The sequence below is a fragment of the Rattus norvegicus genome, chromosome 2 (genome assembly GCF_021556685.1).
Source record: "Rattus norvegicus strain SHRSP/BbbUtx chromosome 2, alternate assembly SHRSP_T2T, whole genome shotgun sequence".
NCBI lineage: Eukaryota > Metazoa > Chordata > Mammalia > Rodentia > Muridae > Rattus > Rattus norvegicus.
In genome coordinates this window covers 90,352,163-90,371,770 of record NC_141535.1, presented here as the reverse complement: position 1 = coordinate 90,371,770, position 19,608 = coordinate 90,352,163, and the positions used below count along the sequence as shown (strand labels likewise).

At 38.4% G+C, this 19,608-nt stretch overlaps 1 protein-coding gene across 2 annotated transcripts in view; it reads right to left on the bottom strand.

Annotated features, from left to right (window-relative positions):
* Positions 1–19,608, bottom strand: part of Txnl4al1 (thioredoxin-like 4A like 1) — a 399,632-nt gene that overhangs the window by 158,522 nt on the left and 221,502 nt on the right. For both annotated transcript variants that reach the window (XM_087636532.1, XM_087636535.1), the window contains one exon: positions 17,465–17,484. In XM_087636532.1, the coding sequence (XP_087492658.1) occupies positions 17,465–17,484 (20 nt within the window). The remainder of the gene's footprint in view (positions 1–17,464; positions 17,485–19,608) is intronic.

Here is a 19,608-nt window from a genome sequence, read left to right as displayed (position 1 = left end):
ACACACATATATGTGCATATACAAACATATAAATGTAATCAAAGAAAAAGAGGCTTTCAACTTGAGAGATGGGGTTTCTAGGGAGAGTACCAAGGTAAGTGATGTAATTCTGTTTCAAATAAAAACATTTCAATTGTGAAATAGTAACATATCATTAATTAATATTTTTATTCTTTTAAGAAACTTACACATTTTTATACTATATTACACAATTTCTCTTTCCTATTTGTCTTAGTCAGAGTTCCTATTTCTGCACAAACATCATGACCAGGAAGCAAGTTGGGGAGGAAAGGGTTCATTCACCTTACACTTCTACTTTGCTATTCATCACCAAAGGAAGTCAGGACTAGAACTCAAGCAGGCCAGGAAGCAGGAGCTGATGCAGAGGCCATGGTGGGATGTTACTTACTGGCTTGCTTCCCCTGGCTTGCTCAGTTTGCTCCCTTATAGAACTCAGGACTACCAGCCACAGTGGGCTGGGTCCTCCCTCCTTGATCACTAGTTAAGAAAATGTCTTACCGCTAGATCTCATGGAGGCATTTCCACAACTGAGGCTCCTTTCTGTATGATAATGCCAACTTCTGGCAAGTTGATATACAAAATTAGCCAGTACACTATTCAACTCCACCAAAGTCAACCTCATTCTCTCATCTAGATTACAGTATCAGACATAAGCTCTGCCCATACAAATTCATGCATCCTACTGAGTCCATTTAATGTACCTTATATTTACATGTGACTAAGGCTGTATAGTCATTCATAGAGATCACGACTGGAGAAAACTAATTCTATCTACTTAGAGCTTTTCATCTGAGAGTGGAGCCTTATGGCATTACCTCATCCATCTTGGCATATCAACTAATATGGTCATTAGGCATGTTTTGTTAGGCATGTTCAGATTTAATGGGTGTAGCATCCTTGTTTGTCTAGAAGACTCTATATTGTAGCAGACATCCTCATACTATGATACAATCATTTCTACTGTCTTTACCTTTTTTAATGTTCCCTAAGTCTTTAGTGTAGGAGTAAATTGTAGATGTACCCATTAGGACTGAGCACATCATGATTATTCTTTGCTATGTCTAGATGTAAATCTCTGTATTATTATTTGTCTGCTACAAAACAAAAACAAACAAACAAACACACACACACAAACCCACCAACATGTTGGGGGGAGAGTGGTAATGGGGGGAGGATAGGGAGGGGAACACCCATACAGAAGGGGAGGAGGAGGGGTTAGGGGGATGTTGGCCAGGAAACCAAGAAAGGGAATAACAATCGAAATGTAAATAAGAAATACTCAAGTTAATAAAGATGGAGAAAAAAATAAATGAATGAATATAGTATTTAAAAAAACCCACCAACAACACCAACAATACGCAAATAGCTTCTTCGATGAGGAGTGAAAGCTATACTTGTATATAGATATGAGAAAAAGTATTTAGATTATATTCAGGAGCTATAACCATTTAGGAAAATTTTTAATAAAAGGTTTCCTCTAAGATCTGCAACCTTTCAGCACTTGCCGTTGGCTAGGTTTACAGTAACGGTCATGAGTTCCCTACTCCTGAGTGGGTTTTAAGTACAATTAGGCATCTGTTTGTTACCCATAAAATATAAGCACTTTTGTAGTACTGAGGATATCTTGTCCAAAAGTGAGCTGGGAAATGGGAGAAAGAAATAATTGTTGTAGGAAGAGCATTAATCTAAGAATTGTCCTTTGACCTCCACTTCATATTGTCACATGTGTCGTCTTTCAAATCAATAAACTATTCATCCAATCAAGCTATATAACACAAATATAAGATAGGAAAACAAGCTATAAGGGCTGGGCAGAAGGCTTATTTGGCAAAATGCTTATTGTACAGGCAGGAACATTGTAATGTAGATCCCCAGAGAACAAGTAAGACAGCATCCATTCTAGCCTGGGTGCTAATAATATTGGTGGAAAACAGGTCATTGAAGTAAATTGGTCATCCAGAAACCAAATTTATCATCTCTAGGTTCAATTAAAGACACCTAATATAAACCTATGGGTATCCATGTACTTACCCATTTAAACATATACACGGCCGACACATAAATACGCATGTACAAGTAAAGTACACAATACTTGTTAATCATACATACACACACACACACACACACACACACACACACACACACATATATATGTATATATATATATATATATATATATATATATATATATATATATATATAATGTTTCTGTTAAATTTACTGAAAGGTACTCGGCAGGATACCAGAGGAGAAAGGTAAACAAAAACCTATGTGCAAACCATCTGATCTACAACAGTGACCTGTCGGAAAGATATGTGCATGTAATAGAAGCACAAACATGGTGGGAGTAACCAGCCACTCTCTGATTAGATTTAAGGCCCACTCAAAAGAAGAAACCAGTTCCTGACACAGGTCAGTTAGACATGAACCTTTAACTGGACATATCAAGGGCAAAAGGAAAGCCAAATATTACTTTTCTTAATGTCAATAGCAATAAAATAATTCCTAATCATATTTAGCTACAACCATAGATCAATGCCTTATTCTACTGTCATCAGGAAGGCTATCTCTTGAAGTAGTAATGAATAAAAACAACTGAAGACAATGCAGAGAACAAGTAATTTTGGAAACATTCAGTTATAACTTTAATTTTTCAAAGCATATTTTTAATAATGGTTTGTAAACACTTCATCCACCCTTCTAGCCCACCATCCACCACAGGTAATGAAAAATAAAGGGTATGGGGAAGTGGGCCTGTTTAGAAATGATTCATTGGAGCAAATCCCATCAGTGTTGTCAGGAAGCCAGCAGTTCTGTTCACAAATCAGCAGTGGTATCTCAATCTACTTGCCAGCACTTCGTGGACATACCAGCAGTCCAGTTTAGCGGTGTCAGGATAGCAGCAGAGGTGGCATGACCTAGCAGGACAGCCAGGGCTCAGCTGAATTGGCAAGAGTGAGCACGAGGAACCAGGGCTATCAGTCACACCAGGAAAAGTTATCGGCTGTGCCTTTCTCAGTGAAGCAAAGATCAGTAAAGATGAGAGACCAACAAGCATTGCACAGCTAGTTCTACAGACAGCCTCAGCCAAACCCCAGTCAATCACTGTCCATTGAATCCTATTTATGTTCCCTCTAAACATTGCAGGTCTTGCCTCACCAAGTGTCTTGTCTCAGCACATGAATCTTAGCAAAACTCCTTGTGAATCAGTCTTAGCTGACATCATTTTGCCCATCACCCAAGTCCAAGAAGCAGCAAAAAGTCACAGCACATCACTAGAAGTTATTTGGTGCCATTCTATTCTGACAAATAGAGGTCAATTGCACAATGTAAGGCACACCAAAACATACATGCCATTCATGAAGACTCCGTCATCATGTGTCCTTTTATGTGCTTTCTTTAGCAGAACATAGTTTACCATGTGTCTGCTTCAGTGAAACATTCCTTCATATGTTTGCCATAGCAAAACACTAACCACCACAACTGACTTTCCAAAGATTCCTTAAGTTTCCACTTTACATAAATGGAGTGTCTTTATCAAATCCATTCTCTCAAGGGCCAGAAAACTATATGAAACAAGAAGTAGAAAGACTGTAAGAGCAAAGGTGGACAGATGATTCCATGTAAACAATGTCTTTCAGATCCAACAAGACTGATACACGTACGAACTCAGAGACTGTGGTAGCATGGATAGGTTCAGTCCAGATAGGGTCCCAGTTTTTAGAGGACTTTTAGGTGCATATTAGTTCCCTAATTAAGAAGTTATCTGCAGGGTTTGGGGATTTAGCTTAGTGGTAGAGAACTTGCCTAGCAAGCATAAGGCCCTGGGTTCAGTCCTCAGCTCCAAAAACAAAAAAAAACAAAACAAAACAAAACAAAAAAAAAAGCTATCTGCAATTGGCATCCGTGTGCAAAGGAAAGAAACACTTTTCTCTAATGGAACCTCAGTGTATACTAACCACACTGAAGTATAGTTTGCATGCACAGAAGTACTCAACAGTATTTGGTACACTTTTTGTCTCAGATTGCTTTGCCTAGATATTTTTCTGTTTATTGTTTTGCTTGTTTGCATGACATCTGATGCCTTTTTATGTGCTGTGTTGGCTCTTTGCATTTTTTCTTTGCTTTTTAAAATTCTGACTTTGTTGTTGTTGTTGTTTCTTGTTGTTGTTGTTTGCCTTTCTGAAGACAAAGTGAATGAAAATATGTCAATTTAGGTAGGAAGGCAAGGGAGAAGGATCTGGGATGCATCAGTGAAGGAAAACTTTGATCAGAATAAATTGTATGATCAAAATTTACCAACAAAAATATGTCTGAGGAAAAAATAAATTCATGTTAAAAACAAAACAGATGGAGAATAGCTGTATGTCAAAGAAATTATATAAATAATCAGTGTGCTTATATGTGGAATATTAATCCTCTAGTATTTATCAACTTAACCGTGCTTGCGAAGAATAGAGGGTTTCATAAGAATGCTTTGTCATAATGGTTGGAACTGGAAAATATCATCCTGAGTGAGGTAACCCAATCACAGAAAAACACACATGGTATGCACTCATTGATAAGTGGCTATTAGCCCAAATGCTTGAATTACCCTAGATGCCTAGAACACATGAAACTCAAGACAGGTGATCAAAATGTGAATGCTTCACTCCTTCTTTAAAAGGGGAACAAGAATACCCTTGGCAGGGAATAGAGAGGCAAAGATTAAAACAGACACAGAAGGAACACCCATTCAGAGCCTGCCCCACATGTGGCCCATACATATACAGCCACCCAATTAGACAAGATGGATGAAGCAAAGAAGTGCAGGCAGACAGGAGCCGGATATAGATCGCTTCTGAGAGACACAGCCAGAATACAGCAAATACAGAGGCAAATGCCAGCAGCAAACCACTGAACTGAGAATAGGACCCTGTTGAAGGAATCAGAGAAAGAACTGGAAGAGCTTGAAGGAGCTTGAAACCCCATATGAACAACAATGCCAAACAACCAGAGCTTCCAGGAACTAAGCCACTACCTAAAGACTATACATGGACTGATCCTGGACTCTGACCTCATAGGTAGCAATGAATATCCTAGTAAGAGCACCAGTGGAAGGGGAAGCCCTTGGTCCTGCTAAGACTGAACCCCCAGTGAACGTGATTGTTGGGGGGAGGGCGGTACTTGGGGGAGGATGGGGAGGGGAACACCCATAAAGAAGGGGAGGGGGAGGGATTAGGGGGATGTTTGCCCGGAAACCGGGAAAGGGAATAACATTCGAAATGTAAATAAGAAATACTCAAGTTAATAAAAAGAAATGAACGGTATGCACATATGAACACAAATTATAATAAATGTAAAAAGCCATCAAATAAAAAAAAGAATGCTTTGTCATGTCTACCTGCAGAGATTCCATTGAGTTTTAATAACTTTGTCTATTTTATTCCTTGCCATAAAATTTCTGCTAAAATTTCTGACAAAGAAAGGACTAAGCAATTATGCAGCTTAAAGATCTGTAAGAATAAAAGTTAAAAATTGGATGACACACAGCAGATAAAAATAAACCCTTTTAAAAAGTGAAGTCTTTTAGTGTGCTCTCAAAATCAATAGATTTGTAATATTAATCTAAGAGATTAAAAGAAAGGCTATGCCTCAGATAGAAGATACGTTATGGCATGTTGATATACTGTTCTAGACCATAAATCTCTGTCAGAAGACTTCTTTAATTCATCAGTAAATCATGTGTATTAATGGTGTTAATGGTGCAAAGAATACATTTGTAACATGTACATAAAATAGTCAAACTAAGCAGCTGACATGCCATCCATCAAGGCCCCTTTGGATAATCCATAAATTGATTTCATCTATACCTATTTCCTTACCTCCAAACCCTCAGTAGAAGGTAGAATAATTCTATATCCTCCACTGAAAGGGAAAAAATGAATTGATAAATGCACATGTTCCATCCTCACTTTTGTTGCCTTGTGTCTTAGTTAAATTTCTATTGCTGGCAAGAACCACCATGAGCACAGAAACTCTTTTAGTAGAAAGCATTTAAGCAGAGATGGCTTACAGTTCAGAGGTCTCGTTCCTTGTACAGCGTGATGGGAAGCATGGCAGCAGGGAGATATGGTGCTGAAAAAGTAGGTAACTGAGTGGCCTACATCGGGAAGAAAGAGTGACACTGGGCCTGGCTCGAGCATCTGAAATTTCAAAGGCTTTCCTTGGTGAGACATTTCTTTCAACATGGGCATACCAGCTAATAGTGCCATTGTACATGAGCTGATGGAGGCCATTCTACAAAGGACCATATACTTGGATTCTTGCTTTTCAGTTGATGCAACTATTTCTAAAGGATTGGGATATGTTGAGGTCTGCTTGGTAGAGAAGTTGTCTTACCGGAGGTAAGTTTAAATTTCAAAAGACAATCTCTGCCTCCCTACTTGGAAAAGATGTGAACTCTTAGGTATTCCTGCTACCATGTCTTTGCTCTGCCAATGGACTCTAGCCCTCTGAAATTGTAAGCCCACTTAAACTGCTTCTTTTGTAAGTTGTGTTGGTTTCTAGTCAAAGCAATAAAAAGTTAACTAAGATGTGTTCTCTTCACTTTCTTTACCTTCTCTTCCTGTCTTTCCAAAATTTTAATAGAATCCAAACTCTTTCTTAAGTAGTAATATTAGATCAAAAATATTCAGAAATTTCTGAGAAAAAGAATTAGAGACACTATAATTAGATGATTAAATATTATCAAGTTGACCATAATCTTGAAGATATATTAAAAAATGTAAATTAAATAAATTATATTTGCTAAAACTGAAAAAATAATACTGTATTTAATGAAAGAGTACACATGGAGCAACCCATGGCTCCAGCAGCATATGTAGCAGAGGACAGTCCCATCAGGCATCAATGGGAGAAGAGGACCTTGGTCCTGTGAAGGTTCAATATCCCACAATAGGGGAATTGCAGGGCAGGGGGAAGGGAGGAAGTGGTGGGTAAGTGGTTGCGGGAGCACCCTTATAGAAGCAGGGGAAAAGAAAATAGGATAGAAGGTTTCTGGAGGGGGAACTGGGAATGGATAATATTTGAAATGTAAATAAAAAATATTCAATAAAAGGACAAATACCTGTAAATTGTTATTGGAGATATGCTGGATTAATAAATTGATAGTTAGAGACACTTCTGCAATAATAATGACTTTACTAGCACTGGGTAATTAAGTATATTTCCAGTATCAGGCATATGTTCCTTCTTGTTGAGCTCAAATATTATTAAGCTGATGGGAACTGAGAACGAGACCCCCGTTGAAGGAATCAGAGAAAGGACTGAAAGAGCTTGAAGGGGCTTGAGACCCCATATGAACAACAATGCCAACCAACCAGAGCTTTCAGGGACTAAGTCACTACCCAAAGACTATGCATGGACTGACCCTGGACTCCAACCTCATAGGTAGCAATGAATAGCTTAGTAGGAGCACCAGTGGAAGGGGAAGCCCTTGGTCCTGCCAAGACTGAACTCCCAGTGAACGGGATTGTTGGGGGGAGGGCGGTAATGGGGGGAGGATGGGGAGAGGAACACCCATATAGAAGGGGTTAGGGGGATGTTGGCCTGGAAACCGGGAAAGGGAATAACAATCGAAATGCAAATTAGAAATACCCAATTTAATAAAGATGGGGAAAAAAAAAACAAAGCTGTTGAGAACCACCAAGCTATGAATGCCACCACTTAGGATTATGTGCCATATTGGCTGTGGATATGGTTCATAAACATTATAGCTGGGTAGGAAGCTGGTTGCTTCCCTCTTTTGGAAGCTTGCATGATGCACAATGAACAAGACACAGTGAGCAGGGAAAGCTCACGCTGACTCAGCCTTGCACAAAGAACTGTAAGCAATTGATGGGAACATGGAGTGGGAGAGAAGGTTTGCCCAAAGGAAGATTGCACCAGTTGTTTATCCAATGCCAAGTAATCACCCCTGAAAATATACATACCAGTAAGGTTATATGGACTGGAAAAGTCATATACGTGCATATATACATATGCATATAATAATTAATGAAAAAGAGACCAAGAATTTTAATTTGAACTAGATAAGGGAGGACTATATGGGAAGGTTTTGCAGGGGACTAGGGAATGGATAAATGTAATTATATTATAATCTCAAAACAATAATTCCTATTTTCTAACAAGTTAAAATAAAAACTCTAATGGTATAATAAAGTAAAAAATTATCAGATACTTAAAACCTTAGAAACATAACCAGGGCATTTAACACTGAAAATAATGATTTTCAAATATGCAATAAGAATTAAATAAGAATTAAGAAAGTTTTAATAGCCAGTAGTAAGAATACTACCAAGTAACTATATCAATAACTATTAATTATAAAGCATTAAAATTAGAAATCTACCCAGAATTGCATAGCTATGGTTGAGATGGTATGACATAATTCCTTCCTGCCCCTGGGGCAGAGCCAACAGGGCATGGGCCTCCACTAGTGTTGATGGTTTCTGTGGGCACAGAGATTCTTTGTTAATAACGTACATAATTTATTATATGTTCCTACTTCAGGAAACATTCTCCTGCCAAAGGTGTTAGGGAATGTTGTACATGCCAACATTAATGATACTGTGATAATAAAAACAGCGTGAGTTCAACACATGAGAGTGGGTCTATTTCCTTAGCAAAAATGGCAAATGCATTAAACTTTAGGCCATCTCTTAAGACTGTGGGAATAGACTTAAATATATATATATATATGATTTCTCAACTATGCAAAATATAAGGTGTAATATTAATTATATGAGGGGCTTCGTGGACTTAAAAGAACAGTGCACTATGATGCAGCTTGTCAGAAAGATATTAATGAAGAAGATAAAGAGATTTGGTGAGTGGTTATCTCTTGGCCACATTTATTGTATTGCTTGAAAAGCAGGCAGATTCCTGAGTTCAATGTCAGCCAGAGACAGAGCAAGGTCAGACTGAAGAGTATGTAGAATGGTGATCTCAGAGTGAGATCCCACCCAGTTAGTTTATTATTTTTGCTTACAAAGGCAAGCAGATCTCTGAATTCATTTGCCAGTTTTTTTCCCCTTTTTTTACTTGTTCTTTTTTATGAGTCTAACACTTAAGGTCATAAAATGCTGATTTATGAATTACCAAAAATGAACCTAAGGTAGATAATTGAATTGATATTCAAATAAATGACTGGGTTTGGTTTACTACAGCTGAGCTATCTGGATAAGCTGTCTGGAGATCTCTAAAGAGCTCTGACTGGAGCAGAACACAAGGTTGTCAGCCTGTACTCCATGATTGATTTGAGTCTTTCTTTTTGCCACTCCGAACTTCCCTTCTGCAAGAACCCCTTTGCTAGCCAAGGATTGTCCTAGGCAGAAATCTATTTTAACTTGCAACATAATACTAAATAAAACACAATGACATACATTTAAATTATATTGTAAAAGACATTTCACTCTTTATCACATATTAGAAAAGTAATTAAACATCTAGAATCGTGTTTTAATTGTTAATTCAATAGAATTGTATTTACATTTTAAATTTGATCAAAACACATTAATTTCAATTATGAAATGCTCAAAAAAGAAACAAAAAATAAAAAAAACAGCAAAAAAAGGAACAAAAGTCATATTAAGAGCTGTGAGAAAGACCTAAAGTTAATACATACTTTGTGATTAATCTAGAAAGAGTCAGACAGGTGGTGCACATCCCTCACTTCAGAACTTAGGAGATAAAAGAGAAGGATCAAATTACTAAGTTCAGCTTTGAAAGGCAGCATGTTTGAGGTCAGTATGTGCATGCATAGTTGTTTCTCAAAACAACAATCTTCTAAAGTTAGAAATTTTTTTTTCATAAAAATGTAAGAAATATTTATCTCAAATAAAAAATGACTACCATAGTACAGATATTTTAAGCAAATATTTCCATACGGATAGGGTTGTAAAGGAGAGGAGATACAAACCAGAGAAGGAGAAAATCACTTTTTCTTGTGAATAACAAGTGGACCACAGAAGTACATGGGAAAGGAATGTTCAACAGTATCTCAGTAACTAATTCAAATATTAAAGTATCTGGAGCTGGCATGAATTCTGGCAATAACTAATTTAGTTGCTCATAATGTTGAAAATAAGATGCAGAAGTGACTTTAAAGTTTATGATAGCTTAAGAATCCAAAACAAACAAGGAGAGAAGCCACACTACAGAAAGCTGTATCCGAGTTCTCAATACAGTTATATGCATTTGGTAAATTCAAATAAATCATATCACAGATGTAAATGATTTGTTTATTAATGAAAATATGATGACACAATTAGTTTTCCTTTGTGCTGACTCTGTAAATTTCTCTGGCAGAGCAAATGTGGAGTACAGCCAAAATAAATACAACCCTGAAAGTACCAAACAGAGACTGCCTTTACCAGATGTCAAACACAAAGAGCAACAATAGTTAATTGGGTCTTTTTGGCAGCAATTATTGCATTTCTATCCAAAGTTTCTTCTCCAGTTCTTATTCAGCACAAAGAGTTCGACTTGGATGTGAGGTTGTTCAGCTTGGTTAGCATTTTGCATCGCTTTTGGCTACACTTGCTGCAGCTAGAATTCCTTGCTTGAGCCTGATGAGGTATAAGAAGCAATGATACTCATTCTTCAGAGGCCTCACACTTAAAAGGATCCTTGAAAGCCCAGTCTAGAAACCCTTGTCTTAGACTAGCAGCATAACGCTGAAGGGGTAGGGGTTGGGGAGCAGTGAAATACCCAAGGTTGTTCTCAGTACTATTTGGATAGCACATCAGAATTAACTGCTAATGTAAGGACCATCAAGCAAGAAGCTTGTTTTAAAATAGCATAGGGACAGAATGAAATGCTGATTTTACTGACACTATTTCTTATGTAAATTCTTTGCAAACAAGAAAGCTGAATCCACATCTAATCCCAAATGTTGAACCAAATCAAAATATATATATATATATATATATATGTATGTATATATATATATATGTGCTAGAGTTCAAGAAAATTGCAAAATATCAACTCTCTTAAGGTATTGATGAGTTAAAAACAATGTGACATAAACAACTCCATAGAAATGTAAAAGTTGGTGTAAAAAAAAGACTGTATGCAAATTAAGATACCAAAGCCTGGGTATATCCAACACCTTGGTCTTTGAGTTTGAAGAACTTTCTGTTATGTTTAAACAGATAAAGGGAAGATAAAATCTCTCTGCATGGAAACCACAACAGATTTTCAAAAATAGAGTTTGACAATTTTAAAAAGTATTTCTTTTAGGGTAAAAACAATATTTATTTAGGACCAAATTAATAAATAGGGAAATAGGAACATTATTGCTTTAGGCAATATGAAATGACAGAACTGGTTTTAGCTTAAAATTGTCATGTAATGTAGAACATACAAAGACAGTCAATATTGTCTCCTTTCTTAGGTTAAAAAAATGTTATATGTGTACAGACTATGTAGCATGGTCTGTACCACTATTTACATAACAGAAGTTAACAATCTGAGATTAGATTTTACCATTTAGCATTTAGGATTTCCCTGAACTCTTAAAAATACTTCCAGAATATAAAGTCATTTCTATGGAATCTAATTATTTATTTGCTATCCAGGTGTTAGGATTCTTATGTACCTTTAAGCTCAGCCAACAAACACTATAAATTGTTTTTGGCCAAATTGATAGAAATGAACCTTTTTTTCAATAGTATGTTGCTTTATTCTATTAATATTGTGTTGTTTTATTTTAATTAGGATAAAACTAACTTAATTGTTAATGATGATACTGAAGTTGCTACATATATATGGTCAGTAGCACAATTCCTTGGGTAAAATATTCAATACTTTGTAATTTTAAGAAATACTAAAAACTGCCAAATAAGTAGCACACTTCCAAGGCCACTGTGCCAATCTTGTCTTTTCTACAACTTAAACTTTGTGAGAACAAATGTTGCTTCATTATTCAAATGACATGAGAAATACCAGGGATCACCACAGGAAGAATATTGGTTTCCATTAGTAACAGGCCACTGTCCCTTAACTGTCCCATGGCCCCAGTTCTTAGGTTACCATTGCTGTGTAATCTGTGCATAGTTTGGGGAACAAACACCTTGGGTAAGAGAAAGGGAATGAGAAATGTAGAAACACGTTTACAAACAATAAAATAATACTTAAAAAGATAGTGTATTTAATATTATTTTAGGGCAACACTAACCAGAGCCATAGATAGGCAGCTATCTTTTCATGTATGATGACAATATTTCCAGAGCTATAGGTGGGGCTGTTTCCCATCCATAAGTAGAACCCATAAGCCTTTGAGAGAACGAAGACCATGGGGCTGCCTCATTCTCACAAGCTATGAGATAGCTGTAGTTTAGGCTGGAGGACCCATCAGACTTGTGAGAGAAAATGGGAGTTAAAGCAAAGTAAACTGTTTTCTTTGATTTGATGAACATCATGAAATCATCAGAGAGATAAGTAGGGACTTTAATAACTCAAACTTATAATGGTTTAGACAAATACTTTATTAGTAGTAAAAAATTTCAACATTCTTTACTAAAAGTGTAATTTGTATATCAGATGTTAGGAACAGAATGAAAACAAAACTTGAGTTTTTCACTTATTAGTACATTTTTTTGAGCCTGAGAGATAGAGCTCAGTGGATAAAGGAGCTTCCAGCCAGGTCTGATAACCTGATTTTGATATTCAGCTTTCTCACAGTGAAAGGAAAGAACAAATTATTTCTTTATTTGTTATTTTAAATTTTAACATTGTTTATGTGTGTATATCTGATTGTGTATTTGTGTACATGAGTACAGTGTCCATATTGGCAAGAAGTGGTTGGATTATCCCACAAATGGGTGCTGGGAACCAAACTCCAGTCCTCCACAGGAACAGTGCATTCACTTAACTTTGGAGCTATCTGTCCAGCCCCCAAAACATTTTCTAAAGTTTGTCCTCTGAACTCCATATGCATGTTGTGGTAAGAGTACACACAAACACACACATATTCACACATACACACACATACACACATAAGTGCACACACAAAATAAATAATAAACAATTAAATACATAAACAAATATTTATAAAAAAGAACAGCACTGTATTACTTAAAATTGTATCCTACTGAGTCATTACTTTTATTTATATCTTTGAAGGAACAATATCAATTTACTTACAAATGTACACAAATGTTTACTGCATATTCTTTGTACCTAATATTTCAGTATCCAAGAAAATTATTAATAAAGTTGGACAAAATTATTTATACCATGGGAATATTTCAAATTTTACAGATATTTTAATACCACCTTAGTCATTATTTTTCCAAAGCAAATCTATACAAATATGTTGACAATTTTTTATGTAAATTATGCTGTCTGCATTGAAAGTAATTTATGCTTTTCAACTGCCAACACTTATGTAATAACTTTATTGGTTTTTAGATTCATTATTTTTTATCCTTCTCTACCCTTCACTCCTCACCCCAAAACCCAAGTTTATACCTCCCTATTCAACCACTTCCCTTTAATCCATTATACCCATGCAGTCTCTCTACTCCATAGTTTCTCAGTGATTTACTAATCACTCTGGAAAAGTCAAATTAAACCCACATCTATATAGAAAGCATACAAATGGCTAAGAAATATGTTCCACCTTCTTTTCCACCAGGGAAACACAAATGAAAATGACGTGAGATTCATCTCTGTCAGAATGGCTATGATAAAAACAAACAAACAAAAACAAACAAAACTACCACCACCAACAAAAGCGGGATCGATATTGTGTGGATATGGAGAAAGGGAACAATTACTCTCTACTGATGGACATGTGAATGGTTTAGCCACTGTAGAAATAAGTATAGAAATTCCCTTTTTAAAAATCTAAGTCTAGAAATAGTACTACTATAAGACCAAGTTATATCACTTGAGTACATTCCATATCCTAGTATAAAGATACATGCTTATCCATCCATCTGTATTGTTTCTATATTCACAATAGTCAAGAAATTAAAATAATATAGATGCCTGTCCACTGATAAATAAATGATGAAAATGTGGCAATTTTTTGAATGTTTTTAGGTGGGTGACTACTTTATACCTAACCTTATAATGTATCCTTTGACATTTGTAATGATGTAACACCTGTCCCTAGTCTTCCCACCTGTCTTTCCACTTTAAATTGAGTTTTATAATGCAGGGTCATTAACCCTTTCTGCATAGAGTATCCAGAACTAGGCTTTTAGCATTCCTTCTAAGCTCTGCCCCAAGGTTACAGGGCAACAGCCAGGTAGGCCTGGCTTACTATAAAAGAGGCTGCTTGGCTTCTCCTCCCTGTCTTACTCTCTCTGCCTGTTCTTTCCCTGACCACTTTCAGCCTCTCTTCCCTCACCCCCCACCAGTTCTACCACATGTTTCTGGCCAGTCTCTCTTCCTCTCAGTCTCACTCTTCTCTCTCTCTCTCTCTCTCTTTCTCTCTCTTTCTCTCTCTCCTCCCTTCCCTATCCCCTTCCCCATGCCCTCAATAAACTCTGTATGTCTGGTACCTCACGGGGAAGAGATGCTTCAGCATAGGCCCACTGAGGCACCTACTCCCACCTTTACCATACCTGGCTCTATGAAACTTATCCTGGGCTCCTTTCTCACTTTTACAAAGCATAACATAGGTTCAATAAAGCAATCTGAGACTTTGATCAGTGTCTATTCAAGGGTATTAGCCTGAGAAAATGGAGTGGCTTCCAAACACTAAGATGTTGTAAGCTTGTTGAGATGTCCCAAAAAGAAAAGCTTTGTGTCCAGCCAAACTGTGAGCCTGAGACTACTGTAGTGGGACTCCAGAGTTGCAGCTCCAATTCCAAGAACCAGCAGGAGTCAGTCAAGGCTGCCACTATTTGCATAGTCCTTGTTTGCACAGCTTCTTTGCAAGACAGAGATATGCAGTGTCTCAAACTCACCTCCAATTCCCAGAACTGAATACAAGTCAATGCAAAATGCTGTCATTCACATAGTAGTAAATGTAGCCTTAGTAACCACATACAGTATACTGGAAATAGCTAAATGGAAAAGCACTTCTGAAAAATGGAGATTCTTTTTTTTTTTTTTTTGGTTCTTTTTTCCGGAGCTGGGGGAGATTCTTTTTATGAAACATACACTCCACATGTTTCTCCTGTTGTGCCCCAGCAAAGTGTTCTTCTCAGAGTTCTAACATTGTTTTCCTTCTACTCTGTATAAAGTTCACTAATCTCTTCTCACTAACTTCTTCCCTCCAACCATAGTGACGAGTCCACCACTTCCTTTGAATCCTGCCTGCAATATATGATTGGACGCTGTTGGGAAACCTAGAACTCACAGAATGCCCAGATTGCCCCAGTTGTAATAATTCTTATGTCTGGAGGAAGTGCCCTCAGCAGACCTCTTGGCTGCTCTGTATGAATTTAAAATGGCTGTGCTTTAAAAGATCTGGCTGATCTGTAGTGATTTATATAGTGTTCTAGAATCACCGAATTCCAGAAACTAGAAGTAGAATAGTCTTTTCTTTCTTTATTCATTAAGTTTGCATGGCACTAGAAAGAAATTTACTAAGCATTCCAGAAGAAATCCTAGTTCTTAACCCCAGCAGCCTCTGGGTTCAAGATTCTGAACCCATTGTTTTTAGTCTTTACTTGGCTACAGTAAAATATATGAGTGTGGATTTTTTGTAGAGTAATTTTTCATTATAGAGCATTGCTTCTATAATTAATATCTCTGTGCAACATAAAATAGTTTTCAAAAAGCTGATAGAACTATTGTGGACTTTTTATTGTTTTTCTTTATTTAAAAACTTGTCCTTAGTTCTGAAACTAACCCAAACATAACAATATCAATGTTGTATTAGCCACACAACTTATGAATTGAATCTCTCTCTGTCTTAGTTAGGGTTTTATTGCTGTGAACAGGCACCAAGACCAATGTAAGTTTTATAAAGAACAACATTTGATTGGGACTGGCTTACAGGTTAAGAGGTTCAGTTCATTATCATCAAGGTAGGTGCATGGCAGCATAGCTGCATCCAGGCAGGCATGGTCCAGGAGGAACTGAGTTCTACATCTTCACCCAAGGGAAGCCAGGAACAAACTGGGCATCCTCAGACAGGTAGGAGGAGGGCCTCCAAGCCCACCTCCACAGTGACACACTTCCTCCAACAAGGCCACACCTTCTAATAGTGCCACTTCCTGCTCCAAGCATATGCAAATCATCACACTCTCTGTATATATAGAAAAGGGACTTATTGGAACAACCAACAGGATATATTCCAACTAATCCAGCAATGGAAGGAAAGTCCAAGAATCTAGTAGTTGCTCAGTTCCACAAGGTTGGCTTCCTCAACAAGTTTTCCGTATATGCTAGAATCACAAAGAAGTGGACTTTAATGTCAGTGAAAGAATGGATGTGTTAGCAAAGGGAGGACACATAGGCAAAAAGCAAGATGTTCCCTCATCCAAGTCCTTATATAGGCTTCCAGAAGAGGGATGGCCCAGATTAAAGGTGTGTCTTGCAGCCTCCAGACCCAAATCAGAGGTGTGTCTTCCTTCTTCAAAGATCCAGACCAGAAGTGGATTCCCCAGGTGCAAACCAAGCAGAGCATCTCCCATGGGCATCCCATCTGGATGGTAACTCATTACAGATATATTCAAGTTGACAACAAGAAAAGTCACTACGAATGCCATGCCATGGTACCTTTATTTTTCTTAAGTTTTATGTGTTTGGATTCAAAGTTTTAGCTCAGTTGATTGTGATTCTAGTTATGAACCTTGATGTCACTGCAGGTTCTATGAACTTAGATCTTGTTAGAGGAAAACATGCAGCTTAGTAACACCATACAGAAAAAAAAATCTTTCTCTGTTTACCAGACAGTTTTAAAATCTCAAAAAAATCTTATGTAAGATTTAGTTGAAAATCTTCACTTGAAAACTGTTCACATTAAGTGGTTGGTGTTTTTAAAGCTCTCTATAGACTACGCTCTCTATGTTAACCACAATTGTAGACACCATGGAGCTGATATCGCTGTGGCCCCTTAGAGAATGTTTGGCACCTTCATCAGAGCAAACAGGCAGAACACCAGAGAGCAGCTGGAGTGGTGCTGTTAACACTCCTTAGTGAGAAGGAAAGGGGCGCTGCCACCACACCCTCTCCTGGGATTCCATTTCTTTCTCCTGCCGAGAGGGAGTAGATATTAATTTGTTTACACCTTGTCAGAAAGAGAATGCAAAATGAACATATGTGAAGACTCACATCAATCCATAAACACGCCACAGAGAGTCGCTCTATGTTAGGAAACAGAGGATTGGTGAATAAAATGGATTTGTTTACAAAGGAGAGAGAAAGAGGGGGAAAATCTTAATTTTTTTCTATCAAGTGACTCTACTGAATTTTTTATAGAAGATAAAGGACAGACATACAACTGAGCTAATTTATCTTTGCATTAACTGCCAGAACTTTACCAAATCTCTTCATGTAGTTCAAATTCCTCTGACTGACTCCAAAGCTTCAAACATTAGCAGCCAATCTTCCAAAAACCTCTACCATCTTTTGAAACCCTTTGGTACATGTCTGCTTATTCAAGCCCCAGGATTCCTGAGACTCCTCTCCTTCACACTGTTTCACTTCATGGCCAGGTCTTGAGAGCAGAACTTCCATCAGTGATATGAGACATGTGTGGGAATAAACAGTAAGTGAGGTTTACTCTTCACGTGCTCACTTTTCTATGTTCAGATGACTCCACACCCTCCTGCACTGGAGTAAATTGCCTTACAGAGCTCCTTTGGCTTTGATCCTGCTTTCTTTTGTGGCAGAGTCCTATTCCAACAGTCTGTATATGAACAGAAGGTCACCAATCTTCTCTTTCTCAATTCCACAGGGCCACTGTCCCCAGATAAAGAAACACAGATCATAAATGGAATAGAGGGACCTAGTCTTCTATTGAATGAGCTCCTACATCCATAGGATATGGAATCCCAAGTGGTCATCCCTGAACATATCGATATAGGACCAATGCTAAGTAGGCTGAGTAGATTGAAGACACATGTGAGCATCTCTCTCTCTCTCTCTCTTCTCTCTCTCTGTCTCTCTCTCTCTCTCTCTCTCTCTCTCTCTCTCTCTCTCTCTGTGTGTGTGTGTGTGTGTGTGTGTTTCTCTCTCCCTGTTGTGTGTGTGTGTGTGTGTGTGTGCACAGAATACTCAAAGACAGAAGGAGAGAGGATATGAGGAGTTTGAGGTGGGGGTGAGAGATAGAAGTACCATTGATAAAGTGCCCATATATGAGGGTTTTCAAACATTTTGGCTATAATTAATGATTAAATAAAAATTAAAGGTGGCTTCCTGGTTGCTGCTGCCACAGAGAGCCCATGGGCAGCACCCTGCGAGCAAACTTGAGCCTCGGGACCACAGATAAGACCAACTTGTCTGCTGCAAGAGAGCTGCCTGGTGAGATCGGGACACACAGAGGCAGAGTTCATCTAGGACCGGGCACGTCCTGTGTTTGCCGGAGGTCCCACTCCCGCGGATCCCAGCCGGCAGCAGCTCTCTGCTCCCAGACCCCTTGGGAAAGAGGCCTCACCGCCTGGTCAGGTGGGCACTCCTGAGGCTGCAGAGCGGAAGACACCACCAGCACTGCCCACCCCTGCCCACATCCCTGGCCCAAGAGGAAACTATATAAGGCCTCTGGGCTCCCGTCGGGGAGGGCCCAGGAGCGGCAGGACCCCTGCCTGAGACACCGCTGGAACCTGAGGGAAACAGACCGGATAAACAGTTCTCTGCACCCAAATCCTGTGGGAGGGAGAGCTAAACCTTCAGAGAGGCAGACAAGCCTGGGAAACCAGAAGAGACTGCTCTCTGCACACACATCTCGGACGCCAGAGGAAAACACTAAAGGCCATCCGGAACCCTGGTGCACTGAAGCCCCCGGAAGGGGCGGCACAGGTCTTCCTGGTTGCTGCCGCTGCAGAGAGCCCGTGGGCAGCACCCCATGAGCTAACTTGAGCCTCGGGACCACAGGTAAGACCAACTTTTCTGCTGAAAGAAAGCTGCCTAGTGAACTCAAGACACAGGCCCACAGGAACAGATGAAGACCTGTAGAGAGGAAAAACTACACGCCCTAAAACAGAACACTCTGTCCCCATAACTGACTGAAAGAGAGGAAAACAGGTCTACAGCACTCCTGACACACAGGCTTATAGGACAGTCTAGCCACTGTCAGAAACAGCAGAACAAAGTAACACTAGAGATAATCTGATGGCGAGAGGCAAGCGCAGGAACACAAGCAAAAGAAACCAAGACAACATGGCATCATCAGAGCCCAATTCTCCCACCAAAACAAACATGGAATATCCAAACACATAAGAAAAGCAAGATCTTGTTTCAAAATCATATTTGATCATGATGCTGGAGGACTTCAAGAAAGACGTGAAGAACTCCCTTAGGGAAACACAGGAAAACATTAATAAACAAGTAGAAGCCTACAGAGAGGAATCGCAAAAATCCCTGAAAGAATTCCAGGAAAACACAATCAAACAGTTGAAGGAATTAAAAATGGAAATAGAA